The sequence below is a fragment of the Enoplosus armatus genome, chromosome 6 (assembly GCF_043641665.1).
Source record: "Enoplosus armatus isolate fEnoArm2 chromosome 6, fEnoArm2.hap1, whole genome shotgun sequence".
Lineage (NCBI taxonomy): Eukaryota > Metazoa > Chordata > Actinopteri > Centrarchiformes > Enoplosidae > Enoplosus > Enoplosus armatus.
This window is the reverse complement of record NC_092185.1, coordinates 9,354,599-9,376,096: the sequence shown is the minus strand read 5'-3', so window position 1 is coordinate 9,376,096 and position 21,498 is coordinate 9,354,599. Positions and strand designations below refer to the sequence as shown.

At 41.5% G+C, this 21,498-nt stretch overlaps 3 protein-coding genes across 3 annotated transcripts in view; 1 reads left to right on the top strand and 2 right to left on the bottom strand.

The window, feature by feature from the left end:
• On the bottom strand, positions 1-6,170 carry synm (synemin, intermediate filament protein). Its single transcript, XM_070908109.1, has 4 exons — positions 5,373-6,170; positions 4,112-4,236; positions 2,510-2,589; positions 1-2,072 (listed from the first exon to the last, which is right to left on the bottom strand). The coding sequence occupies exons 1-4, from the start codon at positions 6,168-6,170 to the stop codon at positions 1-3; spliced, it is 3,075 nt and encodes a 1,024-aa protein (XP_070764210.1).
• Positions 6,171-7,456: 1,286 nt separating this feature from the next.
• On the top strand, positions 7,457-15,425 carry pgpep1l (pyroglutamyl-peptidase I like). Its single transcript, XM_070907262.1, has 6 exons — positions 7,457-7,487; positions 7,563-7,615; positions 7,696-7,812; positions 8,307-8,533; positions 8,602-8,821; positions 14,625-15,425. Exons 1-5 carry the CDS (start codon positions 7,457-7,459, stop codon positions 8,774-8,776), a joined length of 603 nt encoding a protein of 200 aa, XP_070763363.1. The 3' UTR covers positions 8,777-8,821; positions 14,625-15,425.
• The window catches only part of igf1ra (insulin-like growth factor 1a receptor), a 67,628-nt gene continuing 60,653 nt past the window's right edge, over positions 14,524-21,498 (bottom strand). The window contains exons 17-22 of the mRNA XM_070907261.1: positions 21,069-21,173; positions 20,553-20,712; positions 20,174-20,303; positions 18,202-18,336; positions 14,874-15,083; positions 14,524-14,729 (exon numbers count right to left, since the gene is read on the bottom strand). Coding sequence (XP_070763362.1) covers positions 14,555-14,729; positions 14,874-15,083; positions 18,202-18,336; positions 20,174-20,303; positions 20,553-20,712; positions 21,069-21,173 — 915 coding nt within the window. The 3' untranslated portion in view covers positions 14,524-14,554. The remainder of the gene's footprint in view (positions 14,730-14,873; positions 15,084-18,201; positions 18,337-20,173; positions 20,304-20,552; positions 20,713-21,068; positions 21,174-21,498) is intronic.

The following is a 21,498-nucleotide window of genomic DNA, read 5'->3' as shown; positions in this document are numbered from 1 at the left end:
TTAATCATCTGTCGGGCTTTCAAGGTAAACTGTTGCAACTCTTTTCTCTTGAGTAATCGTCCCTGGGGTCTCGAAGATTTGAGATTGCAGCTCTTGCTCTGAGGCCGCCTCAGCATGGCTGCCCTGTACGTCCATCTTGAAGGTGAAGGCCTTCTCTGATGGCCCCAGTGTAATATGTTTCTCAGTTATTTCAGGAGCAGACTCTCCTTCATGAGTGAAGCCTTCAAACTCTTCACCATACGCAACATCCTCTTCTTTGGAGACGCTGAAGCTGTATCCTCCTCCTCCTGCCTCACCCTGGAAGGCTTTCTCAAGCCCCAGGTTAGAAGATCTGAGAGTTGCCATGATCTGCTCTTCTGATAGATCATCACCTGCCTCCAGCAGCCCAGAGTCTTCCAGGGTTTGAGACACGTTCAACTCTGCAACTATAGTCATGGTGCCATTGTCACTTGACTGTTGCACTTTTTTGACATTGACAGCCACATTCTGTGGACTTTCACTACTCATTTTTGTGAGGAAAGCCAACTCCTCCCTCAGTGGACCCGACACTGAGCTTTGTAGCTTCTCTAGAGCCCCTGTCAGCTGATCTTTGGGCTCCAAAGAGTCCTCTCTCAGGAATTCAAGCATTGACTCCTGCACTATAGGGGAGACACGAACCTCTTCTTCAATGATGCACTCTGGGAAACTCTCCTTGACAAACGAGTGATCATCTGGCATGAACTTGTATTTGTCACTTTCCTCTACAGTCACTCTTTTCAGGGGAAGATCTCCATCTTGATAATACCTCTCATCTGACAAGTCATCTACGATACCATAATGGCCATATGAGGTAATGCCACCACCCTCCTCGGGTTCAGAAAGATTATCATCTGGTGTGGAGACGAAATACTCGTGAGGCTCTTGGTCATGGGAGAAATAAGAAGATTCACTCTCTCTAGAAACCTCTTGAACTTGTACAGATCCACCCTTGCAATGATCTGTATCTGTCATGGAGGTTTTTGTGGCATCATCATCACTCCTCTGAAACTGAGCTTCATGAGGGATGTTTCCTAGCTCCTCAATTTGGAAATATGTTGAGGAGGGCCCATAAAAACTAGATCTGGACTTCTGTTCAACCTCAAGCTCCTCATCACTGTGAGATTCCACTGGTTCCTCAATGATTTCCACATTGATAGACTTATTTTCCAGGCCCTCACCTCCCTGTAGGCCACTTAGTATGTTCTTGATCATGCTTCCTGTTGCTGTGTCCTTGATGTCCTCCAGTGACACCTTCTTAACCCCTTGGCTCAGTAGTTCCTCCAGTGCCAAGTCCTCAGAAAAATCCAGCTCTTCCTCCACTTTGGACTCCAGCACAATCTGTGTCTTAGTCGTGCCATCTTCCTCCTCAGTTTTCTCCACATGATACCTTACCTTCAATTCTTCCGAGGAGCAAACCTGAGCTTCCAAACCTGCTGGTTTTATCACTTTCTCAATTATTTCCTCCACAGACACAGAGTCTAATATCTTTTTCTCACTTGGGCCTTTCGTAGACTCTGTTTTCCCCTTGTCTTTGAACTCACCTCCATAAACATGATCTTTCTCTTTTTCATCTGACACTTGCTTTTGGCTTTCTGTCTCAGTTTTTATGCTCATGCTCATCATTGGCGGTGACACCACTCTCACTGATTTGGTCTCAGTAGCGGAGGACTTGATGGGGCTGACTTGGTTCTCTACCTGAGAGACCTGTTTGATCTTCACAGTTTTCTCCTCTGTTGTTGTTTTCTGCACATTTTGACTAATTTTGTTTTCACTCTGGCCCATTTGTTTCTCTTTCGCGGTGCTGGTTGCAGGGGCCGAAGTGGCAGCCCGAGCTTTGGTGAATGAGATCATGTCCCTTCTGGATGCAGGACTCTGATGCCGAGCTCTGCCTGCAACTGAAATAGGAATGACCCTCGAGGGACTTATGGACCCAGAGGGAGGCACAGGGGATCTTCTCAGGTTTGAAGTCGGCGGCGTGTACCTGATATCCATATGTTGTCTGGTGGTTAAGGTGGAAGCTCTTGGAGTGTAAGGATGGGCCGGCAGCTTGATATCTGAGGAAGAGAATTAATTAGATAAATACTTATAGTATATATATAATAGTTAAGACATTTTGGGAAATACGCTTTTTTGCTGTTTTGGCAAGAGGTAGATGAAAAGATTGATACCACTCTCATATCTGTTTGGACAATATAAAGCTGGAGAAAGCAACTTCTAGTCTTGTCATCACTGTCAGGTTGTCAGTCAACCATTGAAGGAAGCAGGAAGTCACTGCTGTCCAAGAAATAATCCATCACATAACCCCCTATAAAACCACAACTTGTTGTTTTTACACACAGATATGAGAGTGGTATCAATCTTCTTATCTTACTCTCGGCATTAAGGCAAATAAGCATATTTGCCAACATGTCAAACTATTCATTTAAAGCCAGTCTTACAGTGCACTCTTGTGATCAACATGTAACAACAATAATATTTTTAAATACAGTACCTATTATTCTTTCTCTTTGTTGTTGAGTCACCCTCCTATGAGCATCTGGCAGACGCACTCGCTCACCTTCCAGGAGTGCCCTGAACAAAATACATTTGAAGACAAGGGCAAATAAGTCATAAATCACTGTTTATCCTCCTATTTTATATGAGGACAATTATTTTTTCCCATATATGGTAAAACAAGCTCAAAGACAAATACCTCACAAGATCGTGTACTTCATTCAGCTCTGCCATCTCAACCCTCTCAAACTAAACGCAACAGGCTTACAAGACGGTATGAACCCAGGACCTGGCCATATAGGGTGGTAATCATCAAAAACATAACAAGTCACTGTCATGTAATAAAAACCTTGTAATAATTAGCTTTAACAGCTCACCTCTCCTTGGCCATGCTTCAACAAACACACAACAGCAAACCAAAGTGCCTCAAAATGGAACAACCTCTCCGGAGAGTGCCTTCCGAAAGACTGACCTAAAAATAACAGCTACAATGCGGGGCTGTCCACACTTCCCTATGAATCCCAAAGTAAAAGCTGACCCGTGACACGTCCAAAAACACATGCCACTGCCAAGTTTCTGAGCAAACATTCTGTCTATTCCAAAAATTCAAAACAAACCAGATGTGCCAGTGAAGAGTCTGCCATATACAGACACACTGCAGTCTTCTAATGAACTTTCTGGGAATTGGCTTAAAGCTCATAAAATGTTGGTATCCCTCAACAAGAATTAGTTAGAATAGATGTCCCGTGATATGAGTTAAGAGGTTATGAGGTAGGATAACTTAAAAGAAATCAACTGGATATTTGCCTTCAAACATGAAAATACACTGTTTATTGACTGTTTTATAAATAACTTTGCCTTTCAGTGAATTTGGCTGTTAGGAGCATGAAGACATGCCATGCTATTATGGGATATGAAATGCCAGATACACTTAACACTTAAAATAAACCACAGAGAAGGTTTAAACAACTCTATGAAGAATGCATGTGCCGTACTATTTGTAGCGTAGTATTTACAAGATTATAAATGTGAGCTACTACTTTTCAGTTTATCTAACTGAGTGGTCAGATGAAAGCACTTAGTGCCAAGGCCAGCAGGAGGCAAGAAGCTGATTTCTTCTAATGTGTTTGATGAAATCACTAATTAGGCTAAGAGTAACTGCAGGCAGTGGGGGATGGATTGATAAGTAATCTGTTCTTGAAAGCATGGAAAAATCACTGTAAAGAGAGGATGTACATGTTAAATTTTAGCCAACTTTCTCAATTCACAAAAAAAGCGTACTTCTATAAGTCACTGTGTACTGGCTATATTTTCAGTATGAAAAGCGCAGGTGTAAATGATTGAATTCATGATGGCTGAATTCCATGTAGCTGCTTCAGTTTCAGGGTCCTGGTATTGTGCATACTGGCTCATTGTCACACGGTCCTGGCTTACTTGAATATAACGCAGCCATTGTTAATGTTATTAGTGACACCTGTGCCTTTCCTAATAAAAACAAGTCAAAATGTCTGCTGTAAAAAGGTCTGTTCTACTCAAAGTGATCATTTAAAAATCTGTTTTGACTGGACAAATGACAAAATAAATCTCTAAAGCTCGTCACCTGTAGGCAGCCACCTCCATGCCCAGATCCATCTTAACCTGGAGAAGGTGCTGATGATCTCGCATCTTTTCTGCCATAGTGTCGGCCATCATGTTCCTCTCGTGCTCCAGCTGCTCAATAATCATCTGAAGGGAAAAAAGAAAAAAAAAAAAAACACAACACATTTTCAGTTTGCACAGTTCATTTTAAGTTTGTGGTCTGCCCATTGGGTATTATATTTTTTGTGTACTTTAACTGAAAATACTGTAATCATTCTGCTCCCTTGTTAACCGTAAAGTGTGTAACCACATTTTATTTTATTGCAGCCTACAGTGTTGTTAATTTTGTAAATCTGTGTTGTTTCTGTTCTGAGCCCCCACCGCTTATTTATATTGACTTCTAATGAAGAAAGAGGGCGAACTGGCTGAACACTTCTTGTCAAAGTCAAAATCAAGTCTGATCCCACTAACAGACTGCATTAATCATTTGGACCACTTAATGCGGTGACTGCTTCATCGTCGTCATTTGTGCATGAGCCTTTTCCGATAACATTTAACATCCTGCAACAGATGCCATTCACCACAGGGTTAAACTGTGAGGAATGTGTTTTGTGTGACAATTTTGAAGACATCCCAACAGTGTATGAGCAGTGTAGTCATTTGCAACTGACTGACCTGCTTAAGGCTCCATCTTTAGGAGGCTAATAAGGATTTGTCAGTCTGACAGCTAATTGGTTTAAGTGGCTGGTGTAATCTAGCGGCTATAAAGTGCTGGGGAGGGAAAATGTCATTTAGCTACTCAAGCTATTCAATCCTTTTATACTGAGGTCAAATGTTGAACGCAAGATCCCATGCTTTTGACAGTTAAGTGAACACAAACCACTCCACTGTTGATGGTGCCTTTATGTTTTGGGGTGGGCAACATTTTTAGAAATGTCATCTTAGATTGTGATGGTATAATAAATATTTAGACAATCGTTAAAGCTTATGAATCAGTTTGATCATTTGCAGCAGCCACTGACGGCTGCAGCTGCATCAGTGCCTTTAAGGATGGTGGGTGTGGCAGGGACAAGAGGGAGTAGCCTCTCCCCTCTCTCGTGGCTCACTGTGATAAAGGGGAGATTATTCTGTGTATTTTGAAATGTGTATCATATTTGTAATATGTATTTAGGGACTTTTTAAAATAGAAATAGACCTCATAACCTCTGGCGTCACTTCATTCTCTCTAAAATATAAATCTGGGCTCACCCTGTCCTGCTCTGTTATAACGGACTCTTCCTCACCTGATATTCACTGAAGTCCACCCGGAATTTTTCCTGCATGTGCATCAGTTGTTCTTCAAGGCGTGATTGAATATGGCCTTGTTTTTCCGCCTCTGTGCGTAATTTGTCCAACTCTGAGGCATACAGCATCTTTTCCCTCTGGAGATCACTCAGCCTCGCATGGTCCGCTTTAATCGACTGCTCCATCTCTTCCACCTTCTGCTGGTACATCTCAAAGGTCTCCATCCATCCTTCGGACAGACCGCGGGCATACTCTTGCACCTCTTCCATGGAGGCCGCCGGAGGTCCGCAATAAGTTTGCGTGATGATGGGCACCACCCGGGACTCCACCTGACACCGGAGATGGTCCTTTTCTCGTCTGTGCGCATCCTCTAAGCATTTATACTCGTTGTCTAGTTGCAATAAACGCTGCTGGAGTTCACTGTTGGCCTTGTGAGCGAGCTGAAGCTCCCTCCCGCGGCCCTTCAGCTCGCCGCTGATGTCGTTGCAGACCTCCGTCTGCTCGCTGCACAGAGACTGGACCATCTGCAACTCCCGCCATAGCTTCTCCCTCTCCATCTCTGCCTGGGACTTCTCAAACGACAGCTGCCCCACCATTCGCCTCAGATCCCGCATCTCATCCTTGTACTTCGGCTCCCATGCCGCCGTCTTCGCGTGTCTGAGTTTGTTTATTTCAGAAATAAGATGCGCGTTTTCCTGCTCCAGCTGCTTCGTCCTGGAAAGGTACTGGACAAGTCTGCTGTTGAGCTCCTGCAGCTGGTGCTTTTCGCCCTCAAAAGTTCTCTTGAAAGGCAACATTGTGGCATCAAACGATAAAAAGTGAGTTTTAAAAATTGTCCTGTCCGTATGAATTCAGCAGACAGGTTGCCCCGGTGTTATTTGCGTGTTCGCTGTGGGTACAACTGTGATGTAATTTGCGATCAGTGGCCTTTGACAAGTGCAGGAGGAGGAGGAGGAGGAGGAGGAGGAGGAGGAGGAGGAGGGCGGGTCCTCCCTCACAGGATCGTCCCAAGCGCGTCCGCGTCCCTGGCAGATGTTATGCTGCATTTAAGTGCTGTCTGAAATATTAACGCTCTGATCTCGCAGTGATTACCGAAGATGTGGTAAATATAACTGTGACACTGTAAACTGAAAGCTAAAGCCAGATGCTGAAAATGTGTCATGCAGTATAATAAAATTAAAAGATGTGGAAAAAAACGAACTGTGCAATCGAGTATACATAGCTTATAACATAAACCCATAAGATAATGGGTTCAAATGATTCTTTATATATTTGCAACTTTTACTAATATTCCATATGAGTATATTGTTTTATATCTATTTTTGACCTTTCGTGTATTGCCTTGCTTTTCCCCCTCTTTTAATAAAACAACATGCCGAATTTACGTTTAGGCTCCCCAGTACATGTGGTGGAATGTAAAAGTGCATTTTCTCAAGTACTGTACTTGATTACTTGTACTTTTATACTCCACTACATTTGCCTGACAGATACTTTACTTACTTTCCAGCTTTCACATACAAAATCTTTGCTTATATATCAATGTAGCAGTAGGAATAATTAAATAATATAATGTAATTTCTTATTCTGTCAGAACAATGAACAAAGAAGAAGAAATATATGGTCTAAATACTTCTTCCACCACTGGGGCAGTGATGTATGGCTTTGTAAAGAATACTGCCATTTGTTACATTTGAAATGTGTTATTTTCGATAAAAATATAATGAACGTAGCCTGGTTTCAGACCACTGAATGGCCACCCACATCACTGAATTCTTTTCAGTAATGTTAAAAAAAAAAGATTAAAAATAAATGAATGAAAACGAAACGGCAGTGTTATTATCAGGTTAATTAAATGTGTAACTTATTTAAGACCTGTAATATTCGAAGCCAGAACTTACCGGAGGCACCCGAATGCATCACTTCCACAAGGGTTATTCATCACTTATTTGCCGGGGAATGGCTCCCCCATGCGGACAAAAGGTGAGATGCGGGAGCCAAAATAAGCCTTTTTGTTTTTCAGTGTCCTGTTACGAAGTGCGTAACAACTAACCTTCTTTACTGACTGTGTCAACTTGACCGAGTTATGAACGGAGGCGACATTGTCGTCGTTACAGGTAAAGTTTGCTCACGAATACACGAATTTAAACCGGCGTTCATTTTTGAAGTGCGACTTTGAATTCGTTTTTAAGGCTTTGGACCTTTCAGACAGTTCTTAGTGAACCCCAGCTGGAAAGCAGCCCAGGTAATGTTCGAAAAGACTACCAGTGTTCAATTCCCGTTGTGAGGCAGAAAAAATTAAAGTGTCTAATTTCATTATTTAAGGGGTTGAAGTCGGTCGGTTTGGGAGAGCAGACTGATGTTTACATCAAGGAGGTACCAGTGAGTTATGTTCATACTCAGCAAATCATCGCTGAGATTTGGAAAACTCTAAAGCCAAAGGTAAATAAAAAAGAATATATATATATATATATGCATATGTATATATATATGTGTGTGTGTGTGTGTATAAATATATTCCAAGTAAAGACCAGGGTCGCAGCCATTTGCTGACACCAAAAGTAAACTGTCAAACCATGATTATTTGGACTGTTTTTTTTTTACATCTTCAATTATATTGATCCCAACATATAGGTCTGAATGCTGTTTCACAGACTAATCCACATTACCAGAAATTAGATAATGAATCCTTTATTCTTTTATGTATTTATTTACCTAAACAAGTCTAATTTAAATATATTGATAAATATATCTGTCTAAAAACAAACCATAAATATCCAACAACAAAAAACTACAAAGGACTTGACCTCAATAGTAGCTGTTCGAGATACTAAGTGTTGAAATGCATAAAAATACTCTGGTTATGGTATGAAAAGTTAAATATCTCCCTTTACCCTCTGTGTGTGTGTGTGTGTGTGTGTGTGTGTGTGGCCCAGTTTGCCATACATCTGGGCGTAGCCAGAGGTTCTAGTGTCGTCATCCTGGAGCAAACAGGGAAGAACAGTGGATACAGAGACAAAGATGTACGTGGCTTCTGTCCTGAAAGTCACCGCTGTGTGGAAGGAGGACCAGAGAAACTGGACTCGGTCATTAACATGAGGGCCGTCTCCAAAGAGTTCAAACCAGCAGGGAAGGATGTCATTTATTCAAGAGATGCTGGCAGGTTGGCATCTGTCTCTGCACTGATGGACACTCAAGAATATGAGATAACGCTTTCTTTCCTCCTCTCAGGTATCTGTGTGATTTTGCGTACTACTGCTCGCTGTATCACGGTCAGAGGAGAGCAGCCCTTATCCACGTACCTTCATCCGGCAGCCTGACCTCAGCCGACAGACTGGTGCCTCTGCTGCAGACCCTCATTCAGACCATGCTCAACCAGCTGGAGGACCCTTCAGAAAGGGCATGAAGAGATGACGACAGCGGACTTTCTCGAACCAGCAGTCACAGTGAGGTCGGCCTTTTAATAAAGACATTTCACACCACACAGACAGACACCATATCAATCATAGTTGTCATTCATTTATTTATTCAAAATTTCAGAAAAAAAAAAAGAAAATACAAGAAATTCTCAGATACACATTTGGAGATGGCATGTCAAAAATACACCATCTCAGCTATAGGTGTGAAAAAACTTTGAGGCCTCAGATACAGAGCTTGAAAAAAGACAGTCTAGTGAAGGTTTTTTTTATCGATTATTTCTTTCCCCAATCAGGTAATGAACACAGAGATCTTGTGAAAATATTAAAATAATAGTAGTAGACCAAGGCCCCCTCAGAAGGTATAGGAATGCAAATCATAAAAAACAGAGGCATGACAATGATAAACCTCAAACTTATTATTGCAGTTTGAATGCACTGACGCATCCTCCATGAACCTGAGGTGTGCATGAAGAACATTCTGCAGAATTAAAGTGATAAAGATGACTAAGTTGAGTGTTTTTTTGTTAGTTACTGTATATTTACGGTGCAATCTGGTAATGTAAAAAAAAGCAACTAGTATGAAGCTGTAAACTTAGGCCTATTATCTTTTTCTAATCATGTTGTTTACTACCCGTAATCTATGCAGCATCCCTGTCCTATACGTGTCCACGTGTTTATTTAAATGCTGTAGTTGTGATCTAATGGTGACTAGTAATTCAACAGTAATTCACCTCAAAACAGGTCAATGTAATGTCTACTCCCAGAACTGAAAAGTTGATATATATCATTCAATGTTTGTATTTTATCATTACATACATCCAAACGGGGGGAGGGGAAAGAACAGATATGTTAACAACACAAGCTGTTGGCTTGTCAGTGGTGATTTCTGTACGAATGTGATGTTCAGCAGCAATCAGACTGTTTTTCCATCCAAAAGATGGTTCAGTCTTTGTTTGTTATTCTCCTAAATCATGCACAGATAAAATGCTTAAGAAGAACCTAGACTGAGCACCCAGATTTCACATTAGAAGTTACCCAGTGGCCTATTCATAATCCCATTTTTGAATTATTATTATTGCTTTTGAGTATTCATTTCAACACAAATGTGATTTCAAATGATTTAACGCCTCCAGCCCAGATGCCCCTGCACTGAGACAGCACTTCCCAAGAGGTTTTATGAGAAGCTTTGAGATGTAGAAGCTCCTTTGCCGCCTTCACTGTCAACATTTTTGATGACAATGTAAATATCCACTGAGGTGACTGTTTGAACCAGCAGCATTAGTGTAAGTAGCAGTACATCAGGCCACAAAAGGCGTGTTGAGTTTACTTCCAAATGATCAAAAAGCCAGGAAATGGTCACTAAAAGATTCACTACAGCTAGAACGTCACGGCATTCACAGGTAGACTTGGACAAGGGAGATGATGGCGTTCACATCAACAGAGTTTACGGGGTAAAAACAAAAACATGAAATCTAATCTGACATTGACAGATGAAAAATATTGAAATGATCCATTTAGGAAGGTAGAAACATGTAGGTGGTGGAGGTTTTATGTAGAAAGTAAAGAAATGTTCTTGTTACATTCAAAGTACTGATCCATTAACATAACCGAAGGTATTTTCTTGAGTGTGTGAATGACACCTGGATGTTTGGAATAAACCGAAACGTGGGGTTGTGCTGTAACCTTGCAGCTTCACAGGCTGCAGGTTAACAGCAAATACATTTTTCTCTTGGAGGTCGATAAAATATTTTCCCTTTTTAAATATTCCCCATGATAGCTGTTTAGACATCTATATAAATGCATTTGTAGGTGAAGAAAACAAAGGTTTCTGGGGTTTTTTGAGGATTTGAGGTTGTGACAATATGTATGGGAGTCAGTGGAGATGGAATGTCTGATGTTGTGCCCCGGCATCTTGTCTTACGCGCTGCAGCTGCTCTAAGCTCTAAATTATCCAGTCAAATTAAAGTGTAGGTTGACATAATTCTGTAATATTTTCTCACATAAATACCCAACAACAATTTAAAATGATTCTGTGGTGGACGAACACGGTACCGAGTCTGTTCCTTTGTATTCTCAGAGGTATAAACGTACTTTTCGTAAATCAGTGGGCCAGAAATTAGTGGGCTGAACTCACAACGCTTAAAACCTCCACACAGATATTCCATCTCCTGTCCTAGTCCACTTTGTGAGGTTTATCTAGATCCCTGTGGGGTTTATCCAGATAATGAGGTTTCTAAACAAACTGATGAGAAGGAGTGAGATGTACTAGTTTTTCCATACGCATACATATATTTAAAAAGAGTGAGGTAGATAGATACTTGAAGGAAAAAAAAAGTTTTTAAGTCCCCCAGTCATGACACCAAAGAAAATACATACAAAAAAAATCCAACTTTATACTGAATCATGGGGCATTTATACAGTGATTTAAACTGATATCACAAAAGGAAAATAAAAAAATAAATAAATAACACCCCTACAGAAAAAAAAAACTTCAAAGAAAGGAAAAAAAAAAAAATCACCAGGCAACATTTCTAAAAGATGAGGAGAAATCCTTCAAAACACTTTTACTACTCAGCCTCCATTTTAAGACCTTTTCCATTCATGACATTGAAATGTGTTCCCTTCCCTGGACTTTAACCCATCCGTTTATTTGGTTTTCAGAAGCAGTGATTATGAAGACAAACAATAAGACCTGTTCTCACATTGAAGAAGTAACATTAGCAGAAGTGGTGTTGTATTGCGCTTGAGAGTGCTGAAGTAATAAAATGAAAAATAAAAACAAAATCTGATTTTGAATGTTTGAGAGATGGTTGGCATAATTAAGGCAAACAAGACAACCCAATTAGCCCTATTGAGTCAAGAAGAGGCAGGAAATGGATGGGTTAAAATACCAGATCTGGTGTAAAGTAAATATCTCGGATACTGGAACTAATCCTGACTTCAAAAGGAGGAAACAGGTACAGTATGTTGTAGAGGTCAGTGAGGGGCCAGCGGGAGAGAGGGCACTACTGGACTCAATAAAACATGATGGGGGGGGGGGGGGGGGGGGTTACAAGCAGAGACAAGTAGAGGACGTTCATGAGAATGTGTGGAGAAAGCAAAGCCTTTACTTTGACCTGAGATTGAGTCGCACCTAGAGGGCAATGCTAGGTGCAGTGCTAGACAACAAGTACAAAAAGGGTGCCGAAAGTACACACTCACACATCGAGCTAAGGTGTCCATTCCAAATAATAATAATAATAATAATAATAATAATATAGACATCCACAAAACAAATACAGGAGGAAATATTTCATAAAAATAAAAGGCAATGAGCAATAGTAGTGTTACAGAAAACCTTTTGGGGCCAACAGAGAAAAAATTGTTTTATATCTAAATCATCTTATTTTTTGTTTGTTTTCTTTTTCTTTTTTTTTTTTTAAAGATATTAGAAATGGACTGTAGTGGAGACCATAAAATACTAAACCTGAAGGATTTCTTTATATATATAGATATATATCTATAGATATATATAGATATATATATATATACATCCAAAAAGAGAAAAAGAATAAAATAGCAGCTTTGTTCTGTACAGACATAGAGGCAAACATTTTGAACCATAAAAAGGTTTTAAAAAAGTGACAAAACCAATGGTGTGTATAAAAAACGATCCTGCAGTCTAAAATACAACTGTAAGACCTTTATATGTGTTTGAAATGTAGAGAAACTAATGACTATTCCAAAAGAGACCTGCTGTGATTTAAAAGTTGTCTCTAGGCTACTGAAATCCAATCCAACACCTTCTCGTTTTCTGTCTCAGGTCTGCGACTCTGTTTGTTTGTTGTTTGGTGCCATTTTATTTGAACAGCAGTATCAGCGAACAATGTTCACCTCCCACATGAAATGCACACTTTAAAAATAATGTCAGATACGGTTTGAATAAAATGAAAGTGGAGGCAGAGTCGTATCCCTTCATAGTGAAGTTCAGTGATTTGCAGTGTGAGACTTAACTGTGTGATGCTTTGATGTTTTTAATATATTAAAACAAAGACAGGCTGAGGCTGTGATTCAGAGTTGGCTGACTCGAGTCACACGTGTACTTCCGTCAGATGTTCAAAGGATGAAAGTAATGAAGAGGAAAGGTTTCAGTTATGCTAAGATCTGAATGGAATTTGGTGCAACAGAACAGTTTGGGAAGCTCATCACCAGCAACAGCACTCTGACTCAAATGTTACTAGATAGAAATATAGTGCCTCAATTAATTATTATTTTTCTATGAATTAACTGCCAATTATTTTCTCTTCACATTGTCTTCACATTGCTTATAACATATCCAGTTTACTATCACATTAGACAAAATAAGCAACAAATCCTCACGTGTGAAAAAACGACTTTAACCAAATGATTTGCAGATTTTCTGTCGATTCAATATTTCAATATTAGTTATATAAAATAGTTATTTTGATAAACCCCCACTTTGTATTTAAGTTCAAGAGTGAAAAGCTATGATCTGCTGCATATCACCTGTTATTCTTTGGGTATCACATGCACACAGTTGATCATAGTTTCACAAATATGGATTTTAACCCGTTAAATTTGTATATCTAAGAATCTTGTTGTTGTCATGTAATTGTACCAACAGGCTCGTGCTACTTAACCACATAATGTTTATTAACTGTCGGTTACTATCAATTATTTAAGAACCCAGTTGTTTGTACAAATCTTTTTAAGATTAATTCATAATATTCACAATATTGTGTCAATTGATTTGAAAGAAACCCTAAGTTTGAGTTTAGTTCAGTGTTTCTCCTCAAAGTATCACAAGGCTTACTAGATTTACCCCCCCCCCCCCCCCCCCCCCCCCAACGCAGACGCTGCATATTCTGAGAAAACTTTGACTGCAGATGTGAACGCAGCCCATCTCAACAGTACACTGTATTCTGTCCTGTTATAACCCCCTACACACACAGCTGCTACAGGAACAGTTAGTACTCAAGATAAGCATGAAGTCTGAATACCGCCAAACAATTCTGGTATTATTTCCCAGACGGATTTATCTCAACTCTGAATCACAGCCTTAAACAAGAAGGGAAATCTGTGTGAAATTGAAGAAACAGCTTGATTTGGCAACAGTTTGGCAGATACACAATAGGCCCTCCTCTTCCATTTTGACCCACTCCTGACGGGATCTACGCCCATAGAAATATCGACAGGAAAATGAAACAATGATAAGAGGCATCCTCACGTGTCATGAGCCAGTCCGCTCATGCAAACAAAGTCATTGTGATGGAAAGTCATTTAGAAATGGAGCTATACCATATTATAGAGAGAATCACGTGTCTGTATAAATACACACTCAGATATCCACAACATCCTCTCTGAAATCATCAGGAAAAAAGTGCTCTTCTGTAGGATTTGCTGGCAGATATGCAAAAAAAAAGAGATTTTCTTGATGTTCATGTCTGAATCTTTAAATCAGGATACATGCCTGTATTGTTTTCCTTCTTGAGGGACTTATGTAACAAAGACTTGAAATACAGGCGGCACAGGAAGGAGTTCCCCAGTGTCGAGTCACCAAACTCCAAATGCTTTAGCAGGTTTCTGTGCTATTTTTCAGTTTTTAGAGTTTATGTTTTACCTTAAAGGTGTGGAGAGACCATCTACTGGCACACAGTAGAGGAAAGTCATTTCTTACCTCATCCATCCCTCCTTAAGAGATGGAGGAGAGGTTTGTGTTACCCTGTGAAAGAGGAGGAGGAGAAGGAGGAGGGGCTGGTCTGATATCAGCAGGCCGACGACTGGGGCAGTGGTAACGCCCGTTCGTTCTTTCTGCCCCCATTCATGTGTGCATAGGGTTGCATCTCATCAAAGTTGGGCCGCAGCACCACCACAGGCCCGTTGGCCGAAACATGTCCTGAGTGCTTGTCCAAGGCTTGGCCTGGAGACGCCAAGGCCGAGGCAACGGGGCCCGGGGAGGAGGGAGACACGGGTCCCAGTAATGGAGTACTCGGGCCTTGCATGGGGGATAACTGCTGGGTAGATGGAGGCGGCGTGCCTCCTGTACACCCCGACGAGGGGGCGGCGGCAGCAGCAGAGGGCTGCCTGGTGGATGCAGGGTCCAATGGAATGTTCTCCATGTTTTCTACCTCCATGTCCAGCTCTTCGGTGTCCGGCGGCTTGTTCTCCTCACTGTAGAAGAAGCTCATTTCCCTGAAGGGAGGATCCAGTTCGTCTTTGATGCTGCTGATTATCTCCAGGAAGGACGGACGCATCTTGGGGTTATACTGCCAGCACATCCTCATCAGCTCAAACCTGCAACAGACGTACAAAAGAGAAAAGGGTTAGTAATGTGCAGTCGATTCTTCATTTTTGTGTTTTTTGTTATTAACGCTAAAAAGACCATATATCAACTTCTCACCAGCAGGTGGCAGGAGACACTGAAGTTTCAGCCCTTTTCAATACTCTGGCACTAAAACTAAGTTCTCTATATTGATCTTGAAAAAAATCTAGACACAGTACAGCACATTAATGTAGTACTGTAGTACTTGACTAATACTAATATTGCTACTCACTGGATTCCTAATGTTAACTGCAGTAAATACTTGGATTCATTTTCCTGTTTGGAAATGTATTCTGTGCCTTTCAGAACAGTAAAGCCAGACACAAAATATAATAAACACAAGAAAGTGTTGCAACAAACTCAGCCTTTATGTTTCACTTTTAGTTAGTGGGTGTGAATGTATATACCTGGCCCTATCCCTCGGACTTGCTGATTCATTTCATACAGGCTTGTTGTTGACGACAGGTACTCTGCCAAGCATCTCATTTAATACTGTCCAGAGAAATGCTACTTTAACTACAATTCACAGAGTCTGAATGTCCCGATGGTGTGTTTAACTGGTAGCCACAAGACTTTTAATTGCATGTATCAGGTCAATTTATAAACTTCGTTTTAACGGCTGTTCAAATGAGACACTTGAAATTTGGAAATGTTTCATTTATTGCTACATTACAACGCGCAGTGAGATCAGTGATATAGCATGTACTCAGCAGCACAGTAAATCATACGTAAGGTTACTGTGCCAGGCCAGCAGCCGAGCTTTGGGAATGTCAAAACAACATCATAAAAAGGGAGAATTATTACAGTTTTGTGTGGTGCTACGCCACACACCACAACTTCAATTATACACAAACAAGCTAAGAATACTCTCTAAGGCCCGCTGACATAAACACCTCAGTCATCTCTCCTCCACTCTTGCTGTTCCCTCTCTCTTGTTTTCTTTCTCTCCCTCTCTCCCAGCGGTCTCTTTGCAGCCTACAACAGCCTCTGCAGCTGGGTGCCAGCTCCTCTCTGCACAGAGGAATTATGGGTAGAGCTTTCCTAAGCACGCGCCTGCCTCATACTCTGAAGCAGCAGGGGGGCCGGCTCTGGCTTGTTTTTCAGCAGCGCAGCAAGTGTCTTAAAGTTGACGTTCAGATGTCCAAACCCAGGCGGCAAAGACCTCCAATGAAAAGACGTGTAATGCTTGGAGCCGGGCCGAACGCACCAGGGTAACCTGTCTGCCCGCTGAAAACTCTTCCCCCACCATCTGTTGCTGCGCACGAGGCTTGTTGATGCAAATTTAGAAAACAAACACTGCAGTAAATCTTGACTTCTTGTCAGCGTCCTGCCAATCATGGCGCACGCACAGACACATGCTATTTGCCATTAAGCTAAATTGACTTATACTTGACTGGTTATCAGTGACGTCGTAACAGCTGTCAGTGGCACGTGAGATGTAGATGAACCGTATAAGACTAACTCGCCTCGTTCTTCAGCTGAAAAGAGCTCCTCAAGGTCAAACAACAACTTCTGTTTTACTTTTTGTTTTGTTTTTACTTGCGTTTAGCTGTTCCGTTTTATCTTTTTTACGCCTGTATCGGTATCATTGTCCCCTGCGCTGTCTTTAAATCAACATGCGTCAAGATACTTGGCAAATGAAGCTGGTATGATAGTGTTAAAATGGTGCTTTCTAAATGAAATGTGGAGGCAGTCAGGCTTATATTGAAAAAAGCTGCACTAATCAAGGCACAGCCAAACTTTCACCAGACTAAGATGGACAAAAGACCTTGAAACACTCACTAAACAAGAAACAGACACACTCTCAGGCCAAGTGTGAGAGCGCAGCAGTCTCCAGACATCGATGGTAAATGTTAAATAAACCTGAACAGGAGTTTCTTGCAAAACTCAGTGCAGTGAAACCTTGATTGTATAATAGCACTGTAAGTGATACCGCACATTCCACATTGAATCAGGATGTTTAATATGATCAGAGCCTGCGTTTCATTTTCACCCAACCCTGCGAGAGAGAGAATGCACTTTTGTCAATGGGAAACTCTAGACAGAAACATGGGAAATCCAATCAGTGACCCACAGCTACCTGAACATGGGAAAGACAAGGCGGAGACATTCAAAGCTCTCCAAATGACTCATCCCTCTGTTATCTTGCCCACTTTCTTCTTCTTGTATCTCTCTATTCAGTCTTTGTATGGACTTCTGGCTTCACTGCACTTCAGCAGTCTTCTGGAAATCTCCATTAAGTCACTACAAGAGAGGCGACCAGCGGCAGCAGACTGACTTCCCTGTGTGTTGCTCACAGACCAGGAGGCTAACCCCCCCACCCGACCACCACCACCACCACCACCACCACCACCTCTGTAACACAATCCACACACTCCTGTAATCAGGACAAAACAGTCAGGCTGCCATAGAAACCAGAGGTTTGTGTCTGCACAACACTGTGCCCTCTTTTTCTTTTTCTTTTTTTCTACTCGCACTCTCGCACTTTCTAAGGTGAGGTCAGCCATGGAGAGTGGGAGGGGAGAGAGAGCAGAATGCCTTCTTATTGAGGTCAGAGAGGGAGAGGACAAATGCATATATGCAGCGCTGCATGCCGACAAGCAGGCTGCGCTGTGTTTTGTCTTCTCTAACAGCCAGGGTGATTCATTAATGAATTATAAATGAAATAATGAATACTGTCTCTCTCACTGCCTCCCTCCTCATGCCCGTTCTCGGCGGCAGGAATGAGGGGCATCTTTCACACACGGGTCATGGCATCCCTTCTATGGGCCGACGCTGACGGGTGAGGAGGCTTCTCGCTGCCAGCTGACCACCGGGGCCATGTCGTCAACGGACCACATTTAACCTGTGACGTTAATGTCAGGCCTCATCTTGGCTCTACCTTAGCATAGACACCACATGATATCCTACACACTTCAAACCACAACTTAAAATAGAAGCGGGGAAAATATTATTGGGGCCGAAGGCGTGCGAGGCGGCAGCAGTAGAGGATAAAACAATACATCCTTCAAGGCTGCTGTAACATAAACCTGACAGGCCTAAAACGGGCAATATTAGACAGTTATTGATCACAGATACAAGGAGACTTACAGCATGTCAGGGCAGTTGTCAGGTTTGTCCAAGAGTCCTCCCTCCATGACAAAGCGCAGCACTTGTTCATTGGACATGCCCTGGTAAGGCTGTTCTGCTAAGGTGGCGATCTCCCACAGCACAACACCAAATGACCTGCGGTAAGAAATGAGACAACAATTTTATAAAACACACTTACATTTTTGCCTCTTTTCTGATGCTAATTCAGAGCTGCTTTTTTATTACTTCTAAATAAATCTTAAAGGACCAAACTGGTGGTTTTCAATTGTCCTTTCCTAGAATGTGTCTTGTAACACATCCAGAGTCCTCTGACCTTCATCAGGTAGAATTGACTGAATTTCTTCATTGAATTGTACCTGATGAGGGTCCAAGGGCCAAAACACACAGAAGACTGTGTGCAGGTTTCTTCACTCTTATTACAAATCATGAACAGTATACCTTCCATTAATGCTGCTAACCATCTTTCAAAGCATGCTGTAGTACTTTTTGAATTGTGTTTTTCCAGGCAGCCAGTCGTGTCTTTTTTTCTTCACTAAAAATCTGCTTACTTGCTTGCAATCCATTACAGCAAATATAATGTCTACTTTTATTAGTTGTACATACCACACAGCATAGTCTATACGTGGTTTGCAGTTAATTAGCTAATTAAAAGCAAAAAACAAGCAGAATAAATTTGATGAAGCAAACAAAAAGCACTGGCATGGTGTGAATATTATTATAAACTTGTGTTTAATTGAAATTAATTATTAAAATATATGTGTAATGTTTAGCTTGTTGTGGCCCAAACAACTGATTAATGCTGCTTTAAATACTGCAACTTTAAATTCCTATATTATCCAGAGTAAGCTGACAACATTTACTGAGCGGAGGATGTTGGAGCACAATATGAGAGAACCAGCACTCCGCAGATACTTCTCCTTATGTTATCTACATCATGTTGAACCTAAAACCTGGCAGCTTAAATATTAAGAATAATGTGAGCTGTGTATCAGTCTGTGAATCACAATGGATTCATTCCTGCAGGACAAGCCTCAGTATAAAGTATTTCCTGTAAACTTCACCTCAGGCACTGAGATTACTATGAAACTATTCATGAAGAAAATTCTTAACTTGAATAACAACGACCACAATATGTGTTCAATCTTGCTAGTCATATTTTCACCATTGGCATGAGTCTATAAAACAGCCTTATTACAACACTGCATATAACTGGCTGAAACAGACAAAGCCACATTCAGACAGCTTTTCTTGATCAACAAAATAAAAGAAAGTCAACTACTCGTGGATTCCTAATGAGCCCAGAATAGGTTTGTCTTACACTAAACAACATCAAAGAGGAAGATGTAGTACACAAATGTGGAGGTGGGTTTGTGCTGGCACTGCAACCTGTCATTTGAGAACATCTGGAGCAGTTTAAGCCCACTCATAGGGACTGACCCGTGGGACATTTTGAGTTGGGAAACAAAAACTTGCAAGGGAGCTTACTAGGGAGCTAGTAAACACTTGTATTTCTCCACAATGTTGCTCCAGATAGAAAAAAAATGTGGCAGAACTGTAAACTGAGATTTCACTGCAAGCTGGCATAAAAAAAGGTGTCCGTAAAAAAAAAAAAAGAAAAAAGAGTTTTATCTTCTTCTATACTGTTCTGTCACGGAAAGAGGAATTTCCGGTGAGCCAGCTGGAAACCAAAAGATTTTGATGGTTTTGGAAGTACTAGCTGTCATAGCATACCCAGAGAGGAAATGCACGTTCGCACTGTTAAGTAAAGAATGTTGTTAAGAATATGGGCCGTGAAGTGATCTATATGTTTTTATAGTTTTGCCTCCACAGCATGAACTGTTTCTGCGTATCCACACGCACAAAGACACACAATATGTAGACAATAGTTTGCGAGCCCCCTGGATTAGGGCAGGTTTATACATGTTTAATGCAGGTTTGTGAGTGTGTGTAAGAGTGTGATGTGTTCTCATACCAGACGTCAGACATTGTAGTGAACACGCCATCTTTCAGCGACTCTGGAGACATCCAGCGGACAGGCAGCAGGCCCTTCCCTCCTTTTCGGTAGTAATCCGTCTCATAAATATCTCTGGTCATGCCAAAATCTGGAGAGACAAAAAGAAAGCAGAGGTTGGTGAAGCTACTAAATATCACTCATTCTGTGTGGGAGAGGAAGCTCCTGAGAGCTCATCCATTCCCTCACCTCCTCCCTCCCTCTGTCCATTTACATTAAGACTCCACTGCCTCGGGGCACTCACTGAAATCCAAACACTCATTTTTCGAGGCCGGTCGAGTGGGTTCAGCATCGAGCAACCAGGGGGGGGGGCTGAGGGCATCGCATTAACTTGACTTACCTCCAATCTTCACAGTGAAGTCCTCAGCTACCATGCAGTTCCTGGCAGCCAGATCTCTGTGGACAAATTTGTTGGCGTTTAGGTACGACATGCCATCAGCGATTTCCCCTGCCATCTGGATCATCTTTTTGAGCGGGGGTAGGACCTGGCTGGTGGAGTTCTGTGGAAGAGTGAGAGAGGTAACGAGCATGTAAAAACACTGTTCAGTCATCTTTTTCTGCTTTCCATGACGCTGGTTACAGTTCAGCATTACAAAGTGAGGGATGGATGCTGTGTGTGAAAATGTGCACGTGGCTGTTGGAGAAAAAAGTGGGACAGGATGTGTGTATGTGTTCACACATTAGCGTGTATGTGTATGACAATTCACACCATCACCTATTTCTGTAAGAGAGAGACAGCATCTGACACAGAGCTGAAGAGTGTGAGTGTGAGTGTGTGTTTGTGTGTGTGTGTGTGTGTGTGTGTGTGTGTGTGTGTGTGTGTGTGTGTGTGTGTGTGTGAGGAAAAGCTGCTTACTTCTTTTCGCAGAGAGCGCAGGTGGCTCTTGAGATCTCCACGGGTCATCAGCTCCATTATCACCAAGGTTGGCTGTCCCTGAGAGACCACGCCCAGCAGCCGCACCTGCACCAATCACAATGCAGCAAAGGTCAGGTGGGATGTGCCAAATCCAAACCACACATTAAATCTTTTGAGTATGAAGTGTGTCCATACAGCAAAAGTGACAAGATAACTAAAAACATTCAGTTAGCATACTAAAAGTGTGCTGTTGATGGATACAATTCTCCCACAATGCAGTGCACAAAGGAAATGTAGCAGCTGCTCACAGCAGGAAAAAAAAACAAAAAAACTTAAAACCAACTACAGATGGTGGTGAAACAGCTCCAGGAACATCTCCGAAAACAAAAAAATAACTATTAAATTTTTGGAAAAACATTTGACTTTCTCT

Excerpts from the sequence above, each read along its gene's own strand:
- pgpep1l (XM_070907262.1), top strand. The coding sequence starts at position 7,457 with ATGAACGGAGGCGACATTGTCGTCGTTACAG. Across the intron at positions 7,488-7,562 it reads CGACATTGTCGTCGTTACAG|GCTTTGGACCTTTCAGACAG; the intron begins GTAAAGTTTGCT and ends TTCGTTTTTAAG. Across the intron at positions 7,616-7,695 it reads CCAGCTGGAAAGCAGCCCAG|GGGTTGAAGTCGGTCGGTTT; the intron begins GTAATGTTCGAA and ends TCATTATTTAAG.
- synm (XM_070908109.1), bottom strand. The coding sequence starts at position 6,170 with ATGTTGCCTTTCAAGAGAACTTTTGAGGGCGAAAAGCACCAGCTGCAG. Across the intron at positions 2,590-4,111 it reads ATGGAGGTGGCTGCCTACAG|GGCACTCCTGGAAGGTGAGC; the intron begins GTGACGAGCTTT and ends TATTTTGTTCAG. Across the intron at positions 2,073-2,509 it reads ACAAAGAGAAAGAATAATAG|ATATCAAGCTGCCGGCCCAT; the intron begins GTACTGTATTTA and ends TCTCTTCCTCAG.